Genomic DNA, 25,223 nt, shown 5'->3' on the forward strand with positions numbered 1-25,223 from the left:
CTGTGCACGGCGGCGGCGACGGCGGTGGCCTGAGCCGCGCGGTTCCGCATCCGCCGAGTGTGATGAGGCTGCCCTGCGTCGGGGCTCCGCTCGCCGCCAGCTGACAGCGCCGGCACCCAGCCCGCCCGCCAGGGCTGACGCCGCGGGGCCGTGACCTTGGCCGAGGAGGTAAATAGGGGAGGTGGGAGGGGAGGAGGCGGCGCCTCCCCGCGCGCCCCGCACCCACCCTCGCTCGGCGCCCCGCCGCGCGGCCGCCCCGGGAGCCCCGCGCCCCTGCCGGGCTGCGGGCGCCGCGCTCGCCCAGGTCCGCGGTGCTGAAACTGCTGCCATTTGTGGCGCCCGGAGAGCCAGGCGGCGGGAGCTGGGTCTCGCTGGTCTCCTCCGCTTGGGCTGGTTGCTCTGAGGCTCCTGCAGCCGGGCTGCCACGCGCGGGGACCCAGGTAATGGCCCGAGGGGTTGGCTCCCACCAGGTCCCGTGTTCGGGACGGATTCTGGTGCCTTTTCGCACAGACCGGGCACGGTTCCCTCCTGACTTCCGAAGTGCAGTGGAGAGGAGGGAGCGGGTGGCGGGCAGTGGCGGGCAGTGCCGGGCAGGTGCAAGTGGGCGAAGCTCCCCGGCTCCCAGAGGGAGACCCGGGGAATGAGGAGCGAGAACGGCACGCGGACTGGGCCTGTGTGATGCGCTGCCTGCGGGGAAACTAGCCGGATACCTGGGCGCGCGTGTGCCGCCGCAGGGTACTGCCTTTCCGCCCTTTTGGGAAAACATCATCAAGTCGCTATGCAAGTACTGGGGACCAGAGAACTCTCTGTAGCGCGGAAACGGTAGCCATGGGTTTTTTAGGTGAGCCTCAAACACTTTTGAAAACGAGTATCCAGAAGATCAAGTCATTTAAAACCACAGCCCAATGACTATTCTAACTGAAAGACTGTCATTTCTCACAAATCCCTGGGGGTACAGTAGGTGTATATTCAATTTTTAAAAATCTGTTTCTGTGCCGCTTCCTCCAGCCAGCCTCTCGGCAAGTGTGCCCGGTGTGGGAGCTGTGGATTAGGAAGACGATTCAAGTCAACCCCCTGAGCACCACCACTCACATCTCACTGAAGTCTCTCTAACCCTCTGCAGGGCAGACCGATCGTTCCAGTGCCTGAGAGCTGACCAAGTGTGGGGTGACATGGCCCAGGGGAATAATTACGGGCAGACCAGCAACGGGGTGGCGGATGAATCACCCAACATGCTGGTGTACAGAAAGGTAAGGATTTCTTCACTTTCTTGAACAAAGGGAAACTTTTGTCTTCCTTGATTTTGTTTTCTCCCCGGAATATGTACTAACTTTGTGGCCTCAGACTTCCCAAATCACAAAGTACGCACACTGTACTTGAAGATGGTCTGAGATTCTCAAGTGTTTAGGGACGCAGTGAAGTGAATGAGGCTGGCCGTACTCCTCCCTCAGCTTCCCGGCCGACTTCACGCAGATTAACCTGCCATCAGCAGTACCCGCAAGTCTGGGCATCACATACTTTGTTACACCTGTGATTTTGTAGCATCCGTAGTAGTTTTCAGAAGCTTTTTCGTATACTCCCCTAAGCATTTGAGTTATAAGGGTGGTATAAAGGTATCGCATTTTAGAGATGAAAAGACCACTTTGCAGTTCAGCAACAAGAGTTAATGTGCCTGTGAATCTATGGTTGGTGTTAACAGTTTACTTGCGACTAAACTTTTCTTGTTTTTTTTTTTTTTTGTGTGTGTGTGTGTGTTTTTTTGGTTTGTTTTTTGTCTTAGCCTAAATTATTTTTTACTTTGGGTTATTTTTATGGTTTTGTTTATGGGTATTTATGTTCCAGTGCCATATGAATCGTACGTAAACGTTTATGGTTGTTTTTTTTTTCTTGCCACCAACTGATCTGATAGCTTTATACATTTTATTGCAGCTATCAGCAACAAACTTCTAGACACCGAGCCACCATAATAAAGATGCATTTGAATATTGTGTGTGCTTTAGAGTGGTTGCTTAGGTAACTTCATTCTGGTCATAATCAACAATAGTCCTAAAATTAAGGAAGCAATATTCTTTATTTAACTTCTGTGCCAATCGTTTCAATTGCATTTTATGCTGGGATTATTTTTCCTTAGCATATTATCTGTAGCGCTTATGGGGCAAGATTTCTTTGGTTAACATTAGCAATAACGAAAAGGAAGTCATACCTTGGAATCAAGAAAATTGTTAAAGGTTTTAATTAGCATGAGCCCATTGAGGAGTCCAGGATGAGTTTGTGTATGGTCTTTCATGAATAAAGCTGAAAAGCTGTCTGCTATTTTGACCTGTGATAAATCTAACCTCTTCTATGTGGGCCCAAATCACCAAGAGATGGTGACGAGTATGTGTTTGAGGCATTATTGGTATTGCTTTCATGTGAAGGTGAATGGACATCCTGATGCAATGTTAGTTGTTTTTCTCTTTAGCCATACAAACAGTATTGTATTGTGTACCTGTGAATGCAGTTTTTTGTGTCTGGGACAACACAGTATGATAGGAAATAAAAATTGGAGATTAGTTGCTTATTTTAGACCTAGAGCATCCCAACTGGATAATCAAGAACATAATCCACTTGAGCCTAAATTATTATGATTGTATTGCTACATCGATCGAAATAACTGGATATTTGCCCATTCTAAATAGAATTCGTTCTGAGAAGAGCTGTTTGGAGGGCAGTTATGTGTTTTTAAGTAAGTTACGATATTTTTATTGTTTGGTATGCTTTGAATATTAAAATATGCAAGAGATGAGAATCATAAGTTCTATCTTCTAGGCACGTGCATGTGGAAAGCTGGACTTTTGGATGTAAAATTACAGTAGTTAGCTACTCTTGTTTGGTCAAACACTATATTCTTTTTCTGGTTCCTTATAGAAGGTTAGGGTCACATTGATCAGACACCTAATGCTTATCTTGATTAGAAATAAACGTAATATGACATGAATCTGTGTGTCTCATTTAGTCAATTATTATGAGAATAAATGAAAATATGAGGCTAGGAGTTTTAGAAATAGTTATTAGATTATTTAGGGTACCTGAGCTTCCTAGTGCTAATTTTGAATTTGCTCTGTAAGTTGTTGTGTGACCACCAAATTGCTGCTAGGGCTACTGGTAAGTTAACAGACTATGTCTTCAGGGAAAGAGTATAATGCCTCATTCTTTTCAACACTATCATTTTGTTGGTTAAGCTTGGAAATGCTTGTATTACTTATTTTGCCCTCCTTTTATTACTGTGTTTAGTATTAATGACACAATTTATTTTTAGAAAATATTTCTCTGCTAAATCATTTTCACACAAAAAATAACTCAGTTCAGTAAATTGTGCTCATAATGCTTGATTATGGATTGCCTATCTATCCTTTTATTCTCCAAGCGCACATATTTTGTATTTGTGATATAAAGAATAATGTATAAATACCAGATAATTTATATAATAAGACACACATCAAAATGGCCCATGTCTGTTTGGAGACATACAACCTGACATCATGGTTTCATGTGACCGTTTTACCCCTGTTTCTTGCATCTTGTTTATATTTATATTTTCAGTAGAGGCTAGATTTTAATGTGAAGAACAGCAAAGTAATTGGAGAGACGTATAGGACTGGTATCTGTTACTAGGATGTTTCATCTCTACCTGCTTAAAGGAAGAAGCACTGGGTTACAAATGCATGTGTAACATTCAAGAAGTCAATCACAGGTTTAGAAAAGAACTTGGGTACCATGGCACATTGCTCAGTAACAGTGGAGAGAGTGGATAAATTGCTGTTTTTATCCTCTCATGCCAGTTTTCCACTTTTGCTTCATTGTTGAAACATAGTTCTTGGAAATAGGTTTTGAGCTAGAAACATTCACCGGTGTTCTCACTGTTTCCCCTCCCCCGCAGGCCACCTCTTGTTTGCACCAGGATTGTGGTGATTCACACACACTAAAGACATGTATGTGCCGTTTCCGTTTTATTGGGTAGGCTATGAATGACACGTAGTAACACATTCCTGTGAGAGAGGGGAACAGTGAATGGTTAGCAAAGTGGAATGCACAGACAAGAGCTGGGATGCATGCGTTTCTTGTGTTCGTCAGATGTGTCTCTCTCTTGTGATTACTCTCATCCAGATTATAGGAGTTCCTCCAAATGATGGGAGAATTCTAAAGGTCTCTTTCCATGGAGAATTCCATAGTGACGTTATGGAAAAATATACAGTGTGTAGAAGGATGATGCTCCAGGCAGAGTGAGTGTTGCTGTGGTGCAGGCTATGGACAATCGTGGTGCTGCCTCACGGTCAGGGTTGGGACCTGCAGGTCGGCCTGGGATGTTTGTGAGCAGCTTTTTGGTTTCGTGTGAGGCATCTCAGGTGGAAGGATGGGGTAAAATATGTAAAGGGTATTAAGAGATACAAACTTCCAATTATAAATAAGTCACAGGGATGAAAACTACAGCATAGGGAATATGGTTAATATTGTAATAATGTTGTATGGTGACAGATGGTGACGACAGTAGGGTGGTGAGCAATGAGTAATGTATAGAGTAATGTATTAGGGTGTTGTACATCTGAAACTAATATAACCTTGCACTTCACTAAAAGAATTTTAAAAAGAAAGGGTCTTTGTAGGCTTCATTTGATGTCAAGTACATTTTAAACATCCATATGGACACAGTATACGCCTTACCAATTTTTCAACTCATAACACTGTTTTTTCATAAGCAAGTGATTAAGTTAGAGTCATTATGCCATTTTATGTATTTGAGAACACTTTATTTGAAAGCTCATAAGATATGAGTCTCGGCCACATTTAATTTTCGGGCTTTCTAGGCTCCATCCGGGCAGGCTGATGAGGCTCCGTGTAGACAGAGCCTGATGTGGGGTTTGAACTCACTAACTGTGAGATCGTGACCTGAGCCGAAGTCATGTACTAGAATAAGGTTTTGGCTTTGGCTGATGAGGCCCAAACACTGCTCCCTTCTCGCTCTGTTCCACAGGGCAGAATCCTTGTTCTGGACGCAGCACTGGCTGTGGAGGACGGCCGAGCTAGAACCCAGGGTGCAGGGACACACATTCCAAATCTGGCGTCTGGCCAGCATGCTGCCCACTAGACAGGATACATCACGTTTTGTCCAGCAGCTGACATTCCCGCATTTGAAACACAAAATATCTAGGGCACCTTGGGGCCAGTATTTCAAATGGTCTGGAATGCCGGCCTCTCACCAGCAGAACTGCTCACAATGACCAATAATTTTGCTATTACTGCAGCAGCTATTTATGCTTCAATGGCCAGAAAAGAAAATCAAAATATTTTCCTCATTCACTACCTTGGTGGGATGAATGTGTTTTGGATGGAGCAAACCTGTGCCCTCACCTTACCTCACCTGCCCTCTCCTCTGTCCTTTACCCTCACCTCACCTCGCCCGTCCTTTCCTCTGTTCTGTGTCCTCATCTCACCTCACCTCACCTCACCTCACCTCACCTCACCTCACCCGCCCTTTCCTCTGTCCTGTGCCCTCACCTCACCTGTCCTCTCCTCTGTCCTGTGTTCCTCTCCTCTCTTCATCTCCCATGTGCTCACTCTCCTTCCAGTTGCTTTTTCCTTTTAATTTCTTCTTTTAAAGACAGACCTAAATGTGAAGGTAAGTTTTCCCTGAGATGATGCTCAGTTTCATTGTAAAAGATAAAATGATGTCTTTTGGAGAAGAGAGCAGATTCCAGTCTGGTTTGGGTGCGTGTTACGCACATGCTCTTAAAAGGGTGCTTTTAAACTTGTGTGCCGTGGGGTCCAATATGTTGCTGTGTATGTGGTGTGGCAAAAGGTTAGTCTTTAAGGACCAACTGCTCTGTTCTTGAAGAGCAAGAGGGGCCCACTGGCCCTTCCTACAGAAAGATGCAGTGGGAGATGTCAGCCCCATAGGACGATTGCCCATGCTGATTGGCTTGACCTAGACCTTGCCTTTGGAAGCTATTTGTGAAGTCTGTCTGTTTCATAAGAGTACAGGTACCCATAAGAAAGGGGAAGGACTTGCTTCTTCTTTGGGAGGAATTGAGCCACAGTTACTAGTCTGTTAGTGGCGAGTTAGCTGACATTTTCTGTATTAACTCAGTGCATTTGTCTCTTTAGGATTGTCCAATCTGGTTAACCTTGAGGGTGTCAATATTCCCCCCCCCTCCTTGAACTCCATTATCGAAAATAATTTTTGACATTTTTTAAATGTTTATTTTTGAGAGAGAGAGAGCGAGAGTGCAGGGGAGGGCAGAGAGAGAGGGAGACAGAGGATCTGAAGCAGGCTCCATGTAGACAGAGCCTGATGTGGGGTTTGAACTCACTAACTGTGAGATCGTGACCTGAGCCGAAGTCAGGTACTTAATGGACTGACCCAGGCGCCCCAACTGTTGACGTTTTTGAACCTTACTTGTCTTAGTCTTTCTGGGTTTAGGGTGCTGATGAGGTAAATTTATAAGTGATAAGAGAAAGACCCATGAGAAAAGGAAGGAGTGCTTGCGAATAGGTAATCAGAAAAGGTCTGAGCCTTTACACCTTCAGATTTCTAAATTAGGAACGTCAATGGGAGGCAGGGACCAGGAGAAATGTCTTGCCATTGCTCAAAAATTCTGAAATGGACTGTCTTCTAGAATTAGATTACTTGAAAGCTCCTTTCTGGACTCAGGGATATTGTCTACTATAAATATGAATTTAATCTGTCTGAATCAAATGCAGACCTGTTTTCCCCTCAGTAACATAAATACTGACATGAGCCCTGAGATAGAATAGAACCGTCATCTATGATATTTTTTGCTGAGAAGTGGACATGTTATGAGTAATAATTCAATGATGGATTTTGGATAATCATTAACCTGAGTTCAGAGCCGGAAAGCCTTCCACGGTTGAGCTTTTCCCGCACCAGTTGTTGCTTGTCAGTGCTATTTGTGAGATTAAGATAAGGATTTGTGGCCTGAATTTTATTTCCTTTATTTCCCACCTCCAGCCTCCGTGAATCTAATTGATCAGGGGAGAGTGCAGATGTAGGAAAGAGAAGCTATCTAGGGATTTTATTGCCTTCTAATAGCCTTTGTGGTTCTACTGAGTGATGGAAAGCAGGGTATTTTTAGGTGGTATTGGTGATGGAATGCAATCACTGCAGAGAATACGGAAATGTTTTGGATTTGGATAGTTTAGTGATATATGAAATGTTAAGTCTCCTTGAAAACAGAATTGTGGAAAACAAGCTCTTGCTCCCCCCGTTCATAGCAGTGAAAAGGAGGCATTGGAAGGTCAGGGTGACAGGGACTTCTGTCTTACAAAATACCAATCTAATTATAAAATAATTGTAAATGATAAAGTGGGTACCCGGTTCCTTAGGGAAAACAAGGCCCACTTCTTTCTGCCATTTGCCCAAGGCAATATGAAAATTTAACTTACCCTCTTTTCCCTTTGTCTTGTGTCTAATTCAATTAACAAAGGTCTCAGGACATTGGAGCTCTAACAGACAGTCATGAACTTGGTTCCAGTTTCATTAAAATTGCCACCTGGTCCAGGCTGGGATATTTTGGCTGAGGAGCCCATTCAGAGAGAAGAAGTTGCTCTTCCGTTTACTGAAAAAATAGGAAAATGGCAGCTTTGTGACATTAGCTGGGTTCTTAAGAGTAAGGCTGGGAGCCTTCTTATTTGACATCCTTCCTTGTGATTGGCAAGTAAACTTTTTCTTCAGGAGCCAGTGTGAAGTGGAAGAAACGTGCCCTGCAGTTGGGTGGTCTTGTTTTATTTTAATCTTTTAATGTTTATTCATTTTTGAGAGAGAGAGAGAGACAGAGAGACAGAGACAGAGAGACAGACAGACAGACACACAGCACGAGCAGGGAAGGGGCAGAGGGATGGAGACACAGAATCTAAAGCAGGCTCCAGGCTCCAAGCTATCAGCACAGAGGCTGTCTGACACGGGGCTCGAACCCACAGACCGTGAGATCAGGACCTGAGCTGAAGATGGATGCTTAACCGACTGAGCCCCCCAGGTGTCCGGGTCGTCTTGGTTTTAAATCTCGGCTCTGCCACTGTTGATCTGTCTGGTTGTGGGTTAGCAACGGACTACTTTCACTTTGGTTTCCTTATCTGTAAAGTAATGAAAATCAAAAATGTTTCCTTCGTAGAGCTGTTTGATGGCAAAATGAGTTACTTAGGGATGTGTCTTGTATAGAACCTAACATATATTAGATCTTCAATAAGTGTCTGTAACAGTAATAGTAATTATTATTATTTTCCTATTCCTGTTTATTTAAGTAAAATTATGAAACACCTTGTATGTGCCATGGGGTCTACTATGTTGTTAAATGTTTTGAAGGGAAAAAAAGGTGAACATTTTCATGTCTTCCTGTTAGCGAGGCACATTCTGTGAGATACTTTGGTAATACCATTTTCATGACTCTCACAATGTCCTTTCTTATATTATTTATCCCTATGTAGCTAGCTTTTACTTTTTTTAAATTTACTAGCTTCTTTTTAATAAACTCTTTGAAGTATTATCTTATATATCTTTGAAGTCTGCACAGTTCCTTGGATATTATATAAAGTAAATAAAGCTTTTGAATCCAGGAATTTTGGAAATGAAAGGGAACCTAGAATGGATCTACCTTTTCACTTTGCAGGTGACGAAATTTAGGATTAGAGAAGTTACGCAATTTGTCTGCGGTCACAAAGCTTGAATTTGAGTCTTTATTTTTCTTTCTGTGGCTCTCTCCGTCTTTTAAAATAACTGCAATAAGTCTTTGTGTTTGTAATTCAGTATCAATAGGTAATCAGCATCCTGGTTACTCCATGGCATCCTTGGATGCCTAGTCACTCACAAGAGATAGGTTACTAGATTCCTTTTTCCCTTCTACTGCACTCTAGCCTTTGGAGCCTCAGGAATGGTAAGATCGGGAACTTGGTCTGTCCTACTCTGAGAGTAGTTCTGTTCTTGATTTGATGCTGGCTGGAAGTCCTAGGCAGATGAAAACACAGAACATGGTGCTCTTGGAGCATCTGTTGGAGCATCCAACTGTCCAGTGGAACTTCTTACCATGGTGGAAATAATCTGTATGTGGATTGTTTAATATGGTGGCCACTACCCACACGGAGCAACTGAACACTTGAAACGTGGCTAGTGTTACCCAAGACCTGGATTTTAAACTATACTTAATTTTAAGTAATTTAAATTTAAATCGCTCCTGTGGCTAGTGACTATTGTATTTGACAGTGCTTAAGGAGTGAAGACCTTTGGGAAAACAGCATCAAACCCAAGGGAAGAGATAAAGAATATGCTATACCTAGTCTGACACTAGGCACAGGGTGCTTGCAACAAAGTGGGGGCTCAACAAATGATTTTTTTAAGAGAACGAAATAGAAGTGAAGATTTGAAGGAAGACCCCGGCCTGATAAGGTGATGGTACATATTATGATAAATGATATCAAATGACTACTCTGTTTGCTTGTTTGTTTGTTTGTTTGTTTGTTTATTTTCTCATCCTGTGGAAACTTTCAGCATCTGGAGAGGGTGGCTCTCCTAAGGTGAGATGATAGTCGTTGTGGGACCAGAGTCTGTCGACACCATCCAGGAAGGGCACTTGTAGGTACTCAGATGACTTGATGTCAAAGGCACTTCAGCTAATCTCCCATCTTGTGGCATCTCAGGGATGCATTGTAGCCTTTCCAGTTCCTAATAGGACTGAGAAAAAACCAGAGGCTTTCAGGTAAAAGGGATTTACGGTGGTTGGAATCCTTGTTGAGAATTTAAAGTTGGGGTATAAGGAATCCATTTTTTTTTTTTCAACTTTTTTTTAATTTATTTTTGGTACAGAGAGAGACAGAGCATGAACGGGGGAGGGGCAGAGAGAGGGAGACACAGAATCGGAAACAGGCTCCAGGCTCCGAGCCGGCAGCCCAGAGCCTGACGCGGGGCTCGAACTCACGGACCGCGAGATCGTGACCTGGCTGAAGTCGGACGCTTAACCGACTGCGCCACCCAGGCGCCCCAGGAATCCATTTTTTTAAAGCTCACTTCTCTTTCTTATCTCAGAAAGATGAAAGGATGGTGGAAAAGCCTGTGGGAAGTGGCAGTGATAGAGGGGCAGGGTCTCCCCATCCGAAGGGCTGTGTTGTGGATTCTTGTACCACCCTTCACGAGCCGTGTGAGCTTGGGCACATTTCTCACCTTCTCTGAATTTCATTTCCCTCATAAAATTAACAGAGACCGCTTCACAGAATCTTTGAGAAGATGAAATGAAATATAAGTGGAAATTCTTGACTGAGAGTGATTGACAAATAATACTTGTAGCCTTTTTTGGGGAGGGGATTGCGGAAATTACCGAGACTCCTTGAAAGAATAAACTTTACAGTAGGCTTCCTAATAAGTCTTTTCCAGCTTGCCAAGTGTCCCGTGGCTGTAGGTCATTTAGAAGCTCAGTTGACATGATTTCCTCTGTTTGGTCATTGCTGGAAGATGTCAAAAACAGTTTAAATCTGCATAACCTTCTTTGGCCACAAAGCTTTTGAATGTCAAGCAAACTGGTTCCAGTAGATACTTTTTCTCTTGTATAAAAATCTAGGGAGATTTTCACTCCTATTTAAGATGATATATCCCAAACATTTTGAAGAAAACTAAGCACCACATAGAAAGAACACATTGTTACCAACATTTTTCTCACTGAACTTTGCTAGGTGCATTTCCTCTGGAAGTTAATGCCATTTGTCACTTGCTCTGTCTTCTACTTAGTATTTTGTTTTGACTTTTGATTTGTCACTAATTAGAATAGTTGCCATTTATTGAGTGTTTACCCTGCTTCTTTACATATATTACCCATTTTCCTTAAAATAATGTTGCATATTGGTTATTAGTATCCTGTTTTTGTGGTACAACAGCTGAAACTGACCCCTGCAGACTGAGTGACTGCCCAGGATTGCTCAGGGATTAGAAGCAGAGCCAAGGTAGAGACATCTATCTTTCATTGCTGTGTTCCCAGCACTTAGAAAAATGGCACGTAGTAGGTGTCCCAAATATTGATTGCATAAATGCACAAATGAGTGAAGGAACGAATGAATGAATGAATGCTTGCTCCAAAGACCCTACTCTCCTCCTCACCGTGTTGCTTCCAATTAAATTAGTGAACACTCACGACACTCAGAATTCAGTTCCTTTCATTACACATACATTGAGCCTTGGCTATGTTTAAGCACCATGGTAGCACCAGGGATGGACTTGTAGACTAGGCAGACAGCATCTGAGCCCTGACTGAGCTTATTTCATGGGGGCAAAGACAGATGTCAAGCAACTCATCATAGGATGATTATTAACACAAAAGGGGAAGAAATGGGCGATATGAAAGTTTACTTGTTTTGGGTCATCTTGTTTTCTAAAATAAATTTTATGTTGATCTGTATCTTCTTGTTGCAGTTCTGTGCCCAAGGTCTTACAACCTCTGATGCTAAATTGAGCTAAGCTAATGTTTAAAATCCTCAGGGCTTTACTGAGACAACTGAGGCAAAGGTGTTGGTCTTACCCCTTAGAAAACGAAATGTCTCCCTCCATAGGTTCTCAATCAGGCATCATCAGTTCTGGCCACTCAGGATCGATGAGGCCATCCTTAGCTACCAAGAAAGGGAAAGAGACTCTTGTCATTAGAGAAAGGTGCTTGTTAAATTGAAGGCTTTGCAGTCAGACTCCTAGGTTAAAGCTGACATAATACCTGTGAACTTGAATCACATTACTTTGCTTTTTTGAGTCGCAGTTTCCTCATCTGTAAAATGGGGATAATAATAGGTTATTGTGAGGATTACAAAAATAGTGCATGTAAAGTCTAGATAAGTAGGAAACATTCAATATATTTTAACTATTACTTACAAAAGCCCAAAGAATAGGAACTGGGTTTCTCTATCAAAGCAAGTGGTAATGTCTAAGGAGCACTTCCCTTTGAAAATGTTCTTTCTTACACATATTGTAGAATTTGCTGCTCTTTAGTGGCTCTTGATAATTTTGTTTAAAACTGTTTCATATAGTAAGTGTACAATAAAAAGTGACTAAAACTGTTCAGTTGTGGCACAATTGAAACAAATACAGCTGTAAAAAAATGATATAAAGGACCTTCATGTGTCCATAGCATTGCGTCAGTAGTTATTAACCATAGGTGAATCTTGTTTCGCTTGTACTTCCCCACTTATGCTATCCCCCAGTTGATTATTTTGAGGCAAATCTGAGAAAAAAATATCTTTTAAGATCTAAATTCCTTCATATATGCATAGACTGCTAGATTACTTTTAAGGAAAAGTAAAGGAAATGATAATTATTTTTTTTATCATCTTGAGTCCTTAGTATAATGGTACATCCTACTTAATGAGATTTTTATTTTTTAAATATTTGCTCAAATTGGGGTGCCTGGGTGGCTCAGTTGGTTGAGCATCCAACTCTTTGTTCCAGCTCAGGTCATGATCTCATGGTTTGTGAGTTCAAGCCCTGCCTCAGGCTCTGTACTGACAGTGTTGAACCTGCTTGGGATTCTCTCTTTCTCTGCCCCTCCCTCTCTTGTGTCTCTCTGTCTCTCTCAAAATAAATAAATAAACTTAATAAAATAAATCTTTGCTCAAATGGGTCTATCATTTTTTCTTTTAAAATTTTTAATTGTGATAATATGTACATAACATAAAATTGATCATTTTAACCATTTTTAAGTGTACAGGTCAGAGGCACTAAGTATATTTACATTGTTGTACAACCATCACCACTGTCCATCTCCAGAACTCCTTCATCTTGCAAAACTGAAACTTGTACCCATTAAACACCAGTTCCCTGTTCTTCTCTCCCAGTCCTGACAACCACCTTGCTACTTTATAAATGTAATTGCTGATATAAATGGAATCATAGTGTATTTGTCCCTTTGTGACTGTCTTATTTCACTAAGTATAATGTCCTCAGGGTTCATCCATGTTGTGGTATGTGCCAGAAATTTCTAAGGCTGAATAATACTCCATTGTATGGATATGTATCATGTTTTGTTTATCCATCATCTATGGATGAGCACCTGGGTTCCTTCCACCTTTGGCTGTTATTCACAGAATAATGCTGGAATAAACATGAGTGTACAAATATCTATTTGAGTCCCTGCTTTCAAGTCCTAGAATTGGAATTGCTGGATCATATGGTAATTGTGTTTTTAATTCTTTTGAGGAACCACCATACCATTTTCCATAGTGGCTGAACCATTTTACATTCCCCGCAGCAGTACACAACGGATACAAGTTCTCTGTATCCTTACCAACACTTGTTCTCTTTGATAATAGTCATCCTAACGGGTATGAGGTAGTATCTTATTGTGGTGTTTATTTGCATTTCCATAATGATTGAGCATCTTTTCATGTACTTGTTGGGCATTTTCATGTCTTCTTTGGAGAATCTGTGAGCTTTCAAATACAGATTAGACTGTCCTCAGGAATGGTTTTGACCTATGAACCGTATGACCATGTAGATTTCTGTCTAACCAAAATTCTGTTATTTTTGTTTGAACTTCTGAGCTAGCTTTTTGGAAAATTTTTAATTTGTTTTTGAGTGGGAGACAGAGAGAGAATGTGAGAGGGGGAGAGCAGAGAGAGAGAGAGGGAGACACAGAAGTGGAAGCAGGCTCCAGGCTCTGAGCTGTCAGCACAGAGCCCAATGTGGGACTTGAACTCACGAGCCGTGAGCTCATGACCTGAGCCAAAGTGAGATTCTGAGCTAGCTTTTTTTATTAAAAAAGGACTTTAAAGTCCTTTGTTCTGTCATTAATTTCCAGGTTTTTAGTTAAGAGTGTAACCTCCATATTTGACTCTTTTGGGTGATGGTAGTGATGAAGCTTAATGAATAAAAAAACTTAAATAATAGCACATTTAAAAATAAATTCAGTTTTATTTGTTTTGGATCTGTGAAATAATTGCCTTTGGGGGTATTATGATGGGGCAAGAAGTCTCACATCTCTTAGAGAATCTTGTAAATGCTTTAAAGAATATCACAGACCCTCTCAAAATCATAACGTTCGTTGTCTTTCTTTGGCTTTTATATAGTCTCCCCACACTTTTATTCCCAATGCATTTAAGTTTGGATAATAATAGTGAATACAGCATTTAGGAATTTTAGCATTTAGAGCACTTCAGCTCTATCCTGAAGACAGATGTATTCATGATTATAACCAGAAAAGATAATTTCAAATTAATCTCTCCTTCCATCTTAAATCTTGGCCTTATGCAGTTATTTATTTATTTATCTTAGAACACTTAATTTGAAGATGCCTTAGTATTAAGTCTCAGTACAGGTCATTTGGGCTGGGCGTTTTAGTGGCTTGAAGCTAAAGCAGTTTATCTGTAGGAGGTGAGTTCTGACTCTTCCTGATAACTAGCATTATATTACATATGGCCTTAAATACTAAAAATACTGTAAAAACTCAGTGATATTCTTACTCTGGGAACTGATTAGAAGCTAATCAGCTTATCTGTACATATTGATCTGTTTGATTCAAAGCTCATTGTCGCTGTATAAAACTGTGGTAAACCTCTCTGTCCTGGACATTTCTGGAGTAATAGCTCTCTGCATTTACATGGAGGCACATGGCCACTGGAGTGAAGGTCACATTTCCTAGGCTTCCAAGACCTGGTGGGCATGGGATGCTTTCTGTGATGCTTTCTGGCCAGTGAAATGTAAGCAGAAGAGGTTTGTGTAGTATCTGGGACGTGCCCTTGAAAAAAAGGGTATATCTTTCTTTCTTCCTTTTCTCATTCTTGTTGGCTGGAATCAGGCCATCCTGGTGTGAAGTGGAAGGTGAGAGACCTGGATGGCAGAACAACAAAAGGGAGTGAACCTGGGTCCCTGACCACTGACCTGGCTTGCCTACGTAAACTTTCATGTTAAAGGAAAATTAACTTATGTCGTCTTCTATTTTTTTAAGATTTTATTAAAAAAAATTTTTTTTAACGTTTATTTATTTGTGAGACAGAGAGAGACAGAGCATGAACGGGGGAGGGTCAGAGAGAGGGAGACACAGAATCTGAAACAGGCTCCAGGCTCTGACCGTCAGCACAGAGCCCGACACGGGGCTCGAACTCACGGACCGCAAGATCATGACCTGAGCCGAAGTCGGCCGCTTAACCGACTGAGCCACCCAGGCGCCCAAGATTTTATTTTTTTAAAGCGCTCTTAGGTTTACAACAAAATGGAGAGGAAGGTAGAGAGATTTCCCATATACCTCCTGCCCCTCCATAGAGCCCCCCATTATCAACATTATTCACCAGAGTGGTATATTTTCTTATCAAGGATGATCCTATATGGACACATCATCATCATCATCAACCAAAGTCCACTGTTTACCATAGGATTCACTCTTGGTGTTACATATCCTGTGGGTTTGGACAAATATGTAATGATATGCATCTATCATAATATTGTAAACAGTTTTTCCACTGCCTGCCTTATCTTCCAGACATTGTAATTTGGGTATCTGTCACTTGCAACAAACCCAAATTCAAACCAATTTGGAAACTGTATCCAATGCCTTTTATTTTGTATCTGTAAGATAGTAATAGGACTCAAGTTTTATTTGAAATACAAGTTTCTTGTTTAATTTTAAAAACAATCTATTTGCTATCTTGGAATAAATCTAGTTTCTTTTAAACAACTTAATTGAGGAATTTGGACTTTGGTTAATTATGCATATGGTTCAATTTAATTTAGCAGATACTTATTGAACAATTATTATGTTCAAGGTTAAATTTACTAGAAGTGTCAGGGGGTAAAAAATCAGTGAGGACAATTGTATGTTCTTTACCCGAGCACTTTGAAATGTCAAGATTGGAGAATCAAGAGATTCACAAGTACTTTCACACACACACACACACACACACACACACACCCACACCCTCATAAAGTTGACAGTACGGTTATACGGTTTTTAAAAATTCTTGTTTTCCTGTAAGGAAACTGAGGTCTGGAAAGCTTATTTGCCCATGTGAAAAACAAATGCAAATGAAAACCATATTATTTATTTACTGCAAAGTACTTGTGCTAGGGGTAAGAGGAAAAACTTTAAAAAATATTTGAACTTATTTCTTTGCCCTAGTACTTGTTCACTCATACCACAGATCCTACAGCTGAAGGTGGTCTTCTCACAGTATCTTTGCTTACTTAGAAGTTTGGCTAATTTAAAAATGGAATCATTTTATATAATAAAAGCTGCTTAGGGGCGCCTGGGTGGCTCAGTCGGTTGAGCGTCCGACTTCAGCTCAGGTCACGATCTCGCGGTCCGTGAGTTCGAGCCCCGCATCAGGCTCTGGGCTGATGGCTCAGAGCCTGGAGCCTGCTTCCGATTCTGTGTCTCCCTCTCTCTCTGCCCCTCCCCCATTCATGCTCTGTCTCTCTCTGTCTCAAAAATAAATAAACATTAAAAAAAAATTAAAAAAAAAATAATAAAAGCTGCTTAAAGTGGTAGAACAAGGCCAATTCTGCGTAGATTCATTTGAACACTATATTTGGACCTTGTTTTATGTTTAGAAGCATTTTGTTGAGCATATTTATGAAAATCAGTAGGAACTGCCCACTTTGGTAGAATCTTTGGTAGAATTTGTACATTATTAACCATAGGCAAGAGGTGCTGAGTTGGATTTTAGCAAAGAGAGTTAAGTAAGTGCAGTGAGAACACTTTATTTGTACCATTTATTCCATCAATCCGCAGTGCCTCCATATTTCAAAAATATCCACACAACAAAGCAAAATATGGGCATTTCTGCTGTAGCACAATACATTCCTTAAAAAAACCCCTCACATTCTGAAAAATCACACACTAAAAATAACTGACATTTTAAAGGAAATAGAATTGGAATAAATCACTGAAAACATTTAATGTTTAAACATTAGCCAAAACAATAGTGATCTTATTAAAAATGATAGCTCAACTACAATAGCATCCTATTTTCCCCATAAACAAAGGGATAACACAGTAATACAAGACTTTATCTTTAAAAGGTAAAGAAGAAGGTGGCTTGATGGAGAAGCATGTAAGGAAGTATGGGGTCCGCCAGATTCCCAAAACAAGGATAGAGGGACATTAGCATCGGAATCTGCACATAGAGGAGCAGTGACAGGCTTGGCACAAAACCGTCCTGGCACCTTCTCTGGTGTTTGTGTATTTGTTTTGTTCAAATATCTGGGAGGAACGTGCAGTAAACCCTTTTGAAACCTAGTGTGTAGCCAGGTTGAGCCAAGAGGAGGAACAAGCCACGTGGGTGGTGATGCATCCTTCCGTGGCTTGCTGCGCCCACCTGTGTATGTGTGCTTTGGGTTTGGCTGCTTTGTCATGGTAGCACAAAATGTATTATGCTGGAAAAATTGTGCATGAGCCGGTGGGGCTTCTGTGTTGGACTGACACATTTCCCTGATTTACCAATTGTGTGTGGGCTAATTCTTGTTATAGAAACACACTGTGTATAAAACACACTACACATCAAAGGACTGTTAACACACTGTTGAACTGGGGAGGACTGCCAAATCAGGTAAGACGCAAGATGAGTGTGTTTGAAAAAAGGGTGATACAAGGGAACGAGGTAGAAGAGGTGAACAATGTGGAAGAGGAAATTTGAAAAGGGTAAGTGAAGGGTGCCTGGGTGGCTCAGTGGGTTAAGTGTCTGAACTCTTGATTTCGGCTCAGATCATGATCTCATGGTTGTGGGATCGAGCCCCACATTGGGCTCCATGCTGGGTGTGGAGCCTGCTTGGGATTCTGTCTCTCTTCCTCTGTTCCTCCCCTGCTTTCTCTCTCTCTCTCTCTCTCTCTCTCTCTCTCTCTGTCTCTCTCTCAAAAAAAAAAAAAGAAAGAAAAGAAAAAGAAAATGGGAGGTGAATGTCTTGAAAACCCATCATATGCCAACTTTGATTCTGTTTGATTTTCATGACAGTCCCATGGAGTGTATATTATTCCCCCGTTCTTCATATGAGGAAATGAGGTCCAGAGAGGGTGAAGATTCTGCCTAAGGCCACCCAGAGGGAAAATGGTGGTGTCAAGATTTGAAGTCAGGTCTGTACCAGACGATTCCCTGTTGGATTGGAATATGAAACTTGAAGTGAGTGTATTGAAGGCAGGGAGCTACCCTTCTATGGCTTTGGGAACTTGAGGGATCTTGTAAGCTCTTGGAGCTTCTTTCCCATTACATACAGAGGTGCTAGGAACAGCCGCTTCAGAGGATTATTGTGCCAATGATATATGATAAGACACGTGGAAGTACTTTGAAAATGTTAAAAAAAAAAAAAAAAAAAAAGAGGTTAGAGTGGGAGAGAGCCAAAGCATAAGAGGCTCTTAAAAACTGAGAACAAACAGGGTTGATGGGGGGTGGGAGGGAGGGGAGGGTGGGTGATGGGTATTGAGGAGGGCACCTGTTGGGATGAGCACTGGTGTTGTATAGAAACCAATTTGACAATAAATTTCACATATTGAAAAAAAATGTTAAAACATTATGCAGCAATAAGGCATTTTATTTTCCCCCCATGAAACTTTCAGCTCTTTATATTAAAAATAGTTATAAATATCAGTGGTTTTTCAGATTGTAGGCTTAATAGTTTTTATAGTTGCAGGTAGAAAAGGGGAAGGCGAAGAGTTTCTGGGAAGAGGCAAAGCTGATTGGTTACAAAGCAAAATCCATCTGGGGCGCCTGGGTGGCTCAGTCGGTTGAGCGTCCGACTTCGGCTCAGGTCATGATCTCGCGGTCCGTGAGTTCGAGCCCCGCGTCGGGCTCTGTGCTGATGGCTCAGAGCCTGGAGCCTGTTTCGGATTCTGTGTCTCCCTCTTTCTCGGACCCTCCCCTGTTCATGCTCTCTCTCTCTCTGTGTCTCAAAAATAAATAAAAATGTTAAAAGAATTTAAAAAAAGATAAAAAAAAAACAAAGCAAAATCCATCTGTATATTAAGAAAGCTGAAGAAGGAACTATCGAAGGTAGCTGCAGACACTGTGGAGAATTAACCACGAAAAGGGACAGGTGGCATATCATTGAATGCTGTGTAGGGAGGTTGGCAGAAGCAGTTAGATTCTTACCGGGATCCCTGTACTTTATTTAGAGATCATCTTCCTCCTGGTGTTCCCACTTGCCTGTCTTTCTTCCATGTACAGACATGTATGATGGAATACTTGGCATGATTGAGAACGTGTGGCAGGAGCATGCTCTGGAGGTATCTTCTAGGTTATAGAGTCTGATGGCCGTGAAGGTGGGGCTCAGGAGGGTGTGGGGCTGAGCCGAGTCTTGCAATGCTCCATATTACAGACCGGGTAAAGTGTTGCCTTTCTTAGTTCTACCAGGACCTGTGGCTTGAATGCTAATCGGATGTGCCTTTAAAATGTCTCAGTTTTGGGGCACCTGGGTGGCTCAGTCTGTTAAGCGTCCAGCTCTTACTTTCTGCTCAGTCGTGATCTCAGGGTTCATTGATTCGAGCCCTGCATCGGGCTCTGCATCTGACAGCGTGGAGCCTGCTTGGGATTCTCTTTTGCTCCCTCTCTCTGTACCTTCCCTGCTCATAAAATGATTCCATTTCTCTGCTCCTTAGATAATTGTAGTAGCGCCAGGGCTGCCTAGAAAAAATAGTGTGGGATAAGGATATTGCTGCTAATACTGATCTAAAAAATACTTTTTTCCCCCTTTTCATTTACTTTATTTTCTGTATCTCTATGAGATGATAGATGGATGTCAACTAAAGTAATTGTGGTCATCATTTATGTAAGTAAGGTCATTGTACTATACAGTACCATACTATATCTTAAACAACACAGTGCTATATGTCAACTGTAGCTCAATAAAATGGGTAAAAAAGTTAAAATCAATAAAATACTCTTTTTAAAAGAATTCTTTTTTTTAGTGTTTATTTATTTTTGAGAGACAGAGACAGCATGAGCGGGAGAGGTCAGAGAGAGAGAGAGAGGGAGACCCAGAATCTGAAGCAGGCTCCAGGCTCTGAGCTGTCAGCCCAGAGACCGACGCAGGGCCTGAACTCACAGACCGCGAGATCATGACCCGAGCTGAAGTCGGACGCTTAACCGACTGAGCCACCCAGGCGCCCCTAAAATACTCTTTATAAAAAAAGTTGGATGCTAAAAAAAGTATAAAGAAGAAATAAATCAATAAAAATTCCAACGCTTTAACGTAACAACTGTAAAATATTTGGTTAGTTCTTTTATATGTGTGTGTGTGTGTGTGTGTGTGTGTGTGTAAATTGACGTAAATATATGTACAAATATAACTACAGTACTGGTGTCCTGGAGTCAGCTTAGACAAGTTTGCACATCTCTCCCCACCTCTGCATTTCACGATGGCATGTTGGCAGATTGAAATCAGCCACGGTAGGAGTATTTACATCATGGGAGTTAGCAAATGCTGTAAGTCAGGGCTTCTTCACCCTTCCCTTCCTTCCTAATTGTTGTTAAACATTTACCAGCGCCTCACTGGGTGTATGTGTGTCTGTGTCCGCATGCATGCTTTTTTGTTTTTGTTTTTTAATCTTTTGAGCTCTTTAAGAATAAGATCTGCATCTGATTTTGCTTCCGTGTCCCTACAGACACTAATATATCGCTTGGCAGATTTAGTGGCTATTTAATTAGCATCGGACAGAATGAGGATGGTATAAATGAAGGAAGGTTGAGAATGCTGGCTAAAAGTTTCACAACAAAGTCAATACATTTGTTGACTAACATTTTATTAGTAAGTAGTCGCATTAACGAAGACAAAAATGAAAGTGTTGCAGTTTGCTGCGTAACTTGTTGGCTTAACGGCAATGACATTTGCTGCACTTCCAGGAGCGCTAAGCGGCCAAGTAGCCCCCACAGAGTAGAAAGTACACTGGACTAATCTGAAGTCCCTGGTCTCTTCTTATCATTAGCTATTTTGCTGGGACAGTGGGTCTGGGTCCTAATTTCCTGGTTTGTGCAGCATGCATGTGGCTGTGCACATGGGAGGCGGGGGCGGGGGGTGCCAGGGGATAAAGATGACGTAAAGATGACTTCAGCGGTGAGTTTCCAAGATATGTGTCACGGCACCAGAATAACTTCCTACCCTTCCCCAATAACCTGAGAGATGTAACTCATCTCCTGAGGTTACAGCCCCCTGCCGTCCAGCCCTGCCCCTTACAAGTGGGCTCAGTCTTCAGTCTCTTGCTATGCTGTTTAATTTTATTTTGTTTAGCCCTACTTATGAGTGTGGGGATTGGAATAATCGATGTGCAGGAAATTAATTGCCCCATGGATATTATTTTTGATTGTTTAGAACATTAGACTGGCAGAACCAGCACCCCGGCCTGCTGATTGTTAATGACAACTAATATGTCATAGTCTAATAATGCTTGTGGAAATATTTGCTTTCTTTTGTATCTGTGTACATTAAAGATTCTTTGGGTAACTCAACTGATGATTCTTGAAGTGATTTTATAACTGGAACCACTGGTGGGGCCCTTTGGCAAGGCATGACCTTTTTTGCTGCAATTTTCTCTTTTATAAAAATACAGAATGGTCATGGTGTTCAAAGGAAACAAAAATCCACAGACTTTCTTATGCTCCTTAAAAAAACCTACAGTAAGGGGACACCTGGATGGCTCTGTTGGTTAAGAATCTGGCTCAGTTTCAGCTCAAGTCATGATCTCACTGTTCATGAGTTTGAGCCCCACATTGGGCTCTGCGCTGACCATGTGGAGCCTGCTCGGTATTCTCTGTCTCCCTCTCTCTCTGCCCCTCCCCTGCTTGAGCTCTCTCTCTCTCTCTCTCTCTCTCAAAATAAATAAATAAACCTAAAAAAAAATCTATAGTATGGAAGGAGAGTTTTGTCAGTTGAGTGGGTTCTACTGTTTGGGGGCAATAATGCTGACCCTGTTGCCCTATAATATACAAAGGAGGGGATTTCCTGTCCTGACACGTGCACCAGTTCTGCGGCCATGAACATACGAGTGGTAGTAGTGTCATTGATATTAAAGCATTACATGGTCTAGAGTGGTCTGTATGACCCAGCTAACCTCATGACTGAGGAGGAATCATGCTATTTCAACGGCTGCCCTTGTGATTAGTGGACACCTTAATTACTCTTTAAAGGGAAAAGATTTTTAACTCTTCAGTTAACCGCTATTTTCATAATATTAGTCTAGAAGCTGAGAATGCAGAAAAACTTTTATTTCCCTCATCTGACCTCTGCTTATTCGAGATAAACATTTGATCTCTGGTTTACCTTTTTTTTTTTGAAGGGATTAAACACTTTCCAGAAGTATATATATTGTATATATATAATGTGTATCATTGACTTATTACACCAGATTTTTGAGCAAGTTCTTTTGTGATTATTGCTTTTGTTTTGTTTAAACATTGCAGAGCCAGGGGCGCCTGGGTGGCTCAGTCGGTTAAGCAGCCAGCTTTGGCTCAGGTCATGATCTCGCGGTCTGTGAGTTCGAGCCCTGCATCGGGCTCTGTGCTGACAGCTCAGAGCCTGGAGCCTGTTTCAGATTCTGTGTCTCCCTCTCGCTGACCCTCCCCTGTTCATGCTGTCTCTCTCTGTCTCAAAAATAAAATAAAAACATTAAAAAAAAATTTTAAACATTGCAGAGCCAAACAGTGTTCATGACATTATAACATTATAATTGCTATTTATGTAGAGCTTTCACAGAAACCTATTAAAATGGAAATATCAAGGACAACTTTTTGTAGAGATAAGAAAACTAGGATATAAAATAAAAAGAACATTTTTGTACTAATAAAGAAATATAAAACTCCAAATTTCCTTTTAAGTAACCTTATTAATAGATCATAATACCCATGCAGATAGTTTTGATATTCTTGCAAAAAATTAAGAAAATATAGAGTATTACTTTGTCATTGCTAAATTATTGAGAGTTAAAGAGTCAAGTTATGATTATTAGGCATAGTAAAAGATTGCCACAACCTAACGTCTAAGTACCTTTCTAACTTTACAGAGTGCTTTTACAGGTAACATTTCTTTTAAGCCCTCACCAGTACCTTGTGTGAGTTACTCTCCTTACTGTGTAGGGCAGATGAGAAACCCAGTTTCAGACTTAGTCAAGATTATAGCTGTGGGGACATTAACCCATGTTTTCTAATTCACAAGGTAGTTCCCATTCTCCCTTTCCAAGGTTTTTCTTGTCCCCCAGCCCCTGGATGTCATTTTGAATACATCTGTTATAATGGACTCCAAGTGAGGATTGGAATGACCCAGATGAGACACAGCTAGTTATCACAATCAGCGGCAAATTTTCACCTGTGAAGACACAGACTTTCCAAAGTTACTCTCGTTTTAGTTGCCTCATCTCCTCAACTGAGTGTTTTTTTTTTTTTTTTTTTTTAATCAAAACCAGGAGTTCAGCAGGCCCTGAGAGCCAGAGACACAAATGAGTCCTGTAGCAGATGCCTTTGAGGAGAGCCTGGGTCTGCCTCTTGTTGTTCCGCTTTGGAGATTCTTTCTAAACTGTCACTCCTGAATTTCCTCCCTGTGAAAGATCCTTCAAAGCAAAATGAAACCTTGTGTTGGTTATCCTTTCCCTACAAGTGGGGAGTGAACTGAGGCAGACCGGAGGGCATAGTTCCAGATATCATCGCTCACCATTTTGGAATGAAACTCTCTCTCCCTGGCAGGAGGCCGTGAAAACAAAAGCTGGTGGGGAAGTAGACTATCTATTGCATGTAATATTGTCTGTAATGTCAGACACCCTACTAGATGGTCCAGAAGTTGAAACTGTAATTTTTTTCCTTAGTCTTGTTCATGTCAATTTGTGGGAAGGATTCAGAGGCTTTATTTTATTGGCATTCCATCTAAACTCTCCAAGGAAGGTGAAGCCTTCAGTAAATTTCTGTTTCTCATTTGCTCACAGATAAGCAAATAGGAGATCTACACCACAGTCACGTTTTGAAAACAGTTTGCACAATTATGTTTCCTCTAAAAGGAAAATGCTTCACTGTCTTAGACATTTCATAAGCAAAGTGTGAAGGGGCCATGCATGCTGTCTCACACATTCTTCCCTACCCAGTGCCCCTCTGGGCGACCTCCGTTAGTAGACAGGAGTCCACTTCCTCAGGAGGAAGCCATAGTTGGACACCACAAACCATTATAAATTAGCTCCTTACATGAACATAAAATGTATTTTTCTGGCACAGTTTCCCGTGGTTCTCATCTACATTTCTGGATTAACATGGGATACCTCAACCCTCTTTCACACAAGAGCACTTTGCCTATACAAAAACATCAGTCATGGCTTCCCAAGCTTTCTCTTTTCCAGGATTAATGTTTCTGTTTCATTTAGCCCTGTCACACATGATGTGGTTTGCAGATCCATTTCTTGATTTGTTGGTCTCCCCTGAACAAGCTCTAACAGGCCGATGCCTCACTTCACTCCAGTCCTCTGCTTGCACTTTCCATTACTGTGTCTCACATGATTACCTTTTAAAACTACCTGGTACTTTTTAGAATAAATGTTTAAAAGTCAGTCCCATAGACATGTCAGGACTGGAGTGGAGGCTGAAGGTGCGGCAGGTGGGAGGGAGATTCAGCATAAAAGTAACCCCAGAACGATTTTAGAAACTAGATTGCACTCTTAGTCCATTACAGTTTTAACCTTTCTGGGCCAACCAAATCCCCCTCTATCTGCTGAACTCTCCCAGCATTTTATTGATGCTTCTCTATGACACTGATCATTTTTCATCTCTGTATTACCACAAGTCTTTGTGTTGTGTGTGAATGAATGAATAATCACCTTCTGACTCCATAGCTTGGGGAATCTGAATATAAACTGTATCGCTCATTTTGCGTCTTGGTGAAACATTTCTGGTCACACTTCCAGCTGGCCAATAAAATTGCCTGTAAGTCATTCATTTACTGCTGTAAGTCATTCATTTACTGTGGATTAGGTGAGACTGGTAAATAAATGCAAAAATAAAATGGCAAGAATGATTGCTAGACCCTAAGTCTAGAACTTAGTCTCATAGTGTGCAAAAGTAATAACTAGTGGTAATGATAATGACACTAATAAGGATTTCAATAACAACATAATAGTTAAACTGTATTTTTTTTTTTACTATGTGTGAGACATTGTGCTAAGCACTTTACATATGCTATATGTAAAATTCTTAAACTAGTTACATTTGAGAACTTAAGGAACATGCCAAGGCCAGGATGCCAATTGAAGAGCCAGGGTTCA

The 25,223-nt window shown here is 41.4% G+C and overlaps 1 protein-coding gene across 2 annotated transcripts in view; it reads left to right on the forward strand.

Moving 5' to 3' along the window:
- The first annotated feature begins 6 nt into the window (after window positions 1-6).
- The window catches only part of RGS7 (regulator of G protein signaling 7), a 511,512-nt gene continuing 486,295 nt past the window's right edge, over window positions 7-25,223 (forward strand). For both annotated transcript variants that reach the window (XM_049635135.1, XM_049635136.1), the window contains exons 1-2: window positions 7-168; window positions 1,124-1,250. In XM_049635135.1, the coding sequence (XP_049491092.1) occupies window positions 1,173-1,250 (78 nt within the window). In that variant the 5' untranslated portion in view covers window positions 7-168; window positions 1,124-1,172. The remainder of the gene's footprint in view (window positions 169-1,123; window positions 1,251-25,223) is intronic.

The sequence above is a fragment of the Panthera uncia genome, chromosome F1 (assembly GCF_023721935.1).
Source record: "Panthera uncia isolate 11264 chromosome F1, Puncia_PCG_1.0, whole genome shotgun sequence".
Lineage (NCBI taxonomy): Eukaryota > Metazoa > Chordata > Mammalia > Carnivora > Felidae > Panthera > Panthera uncia.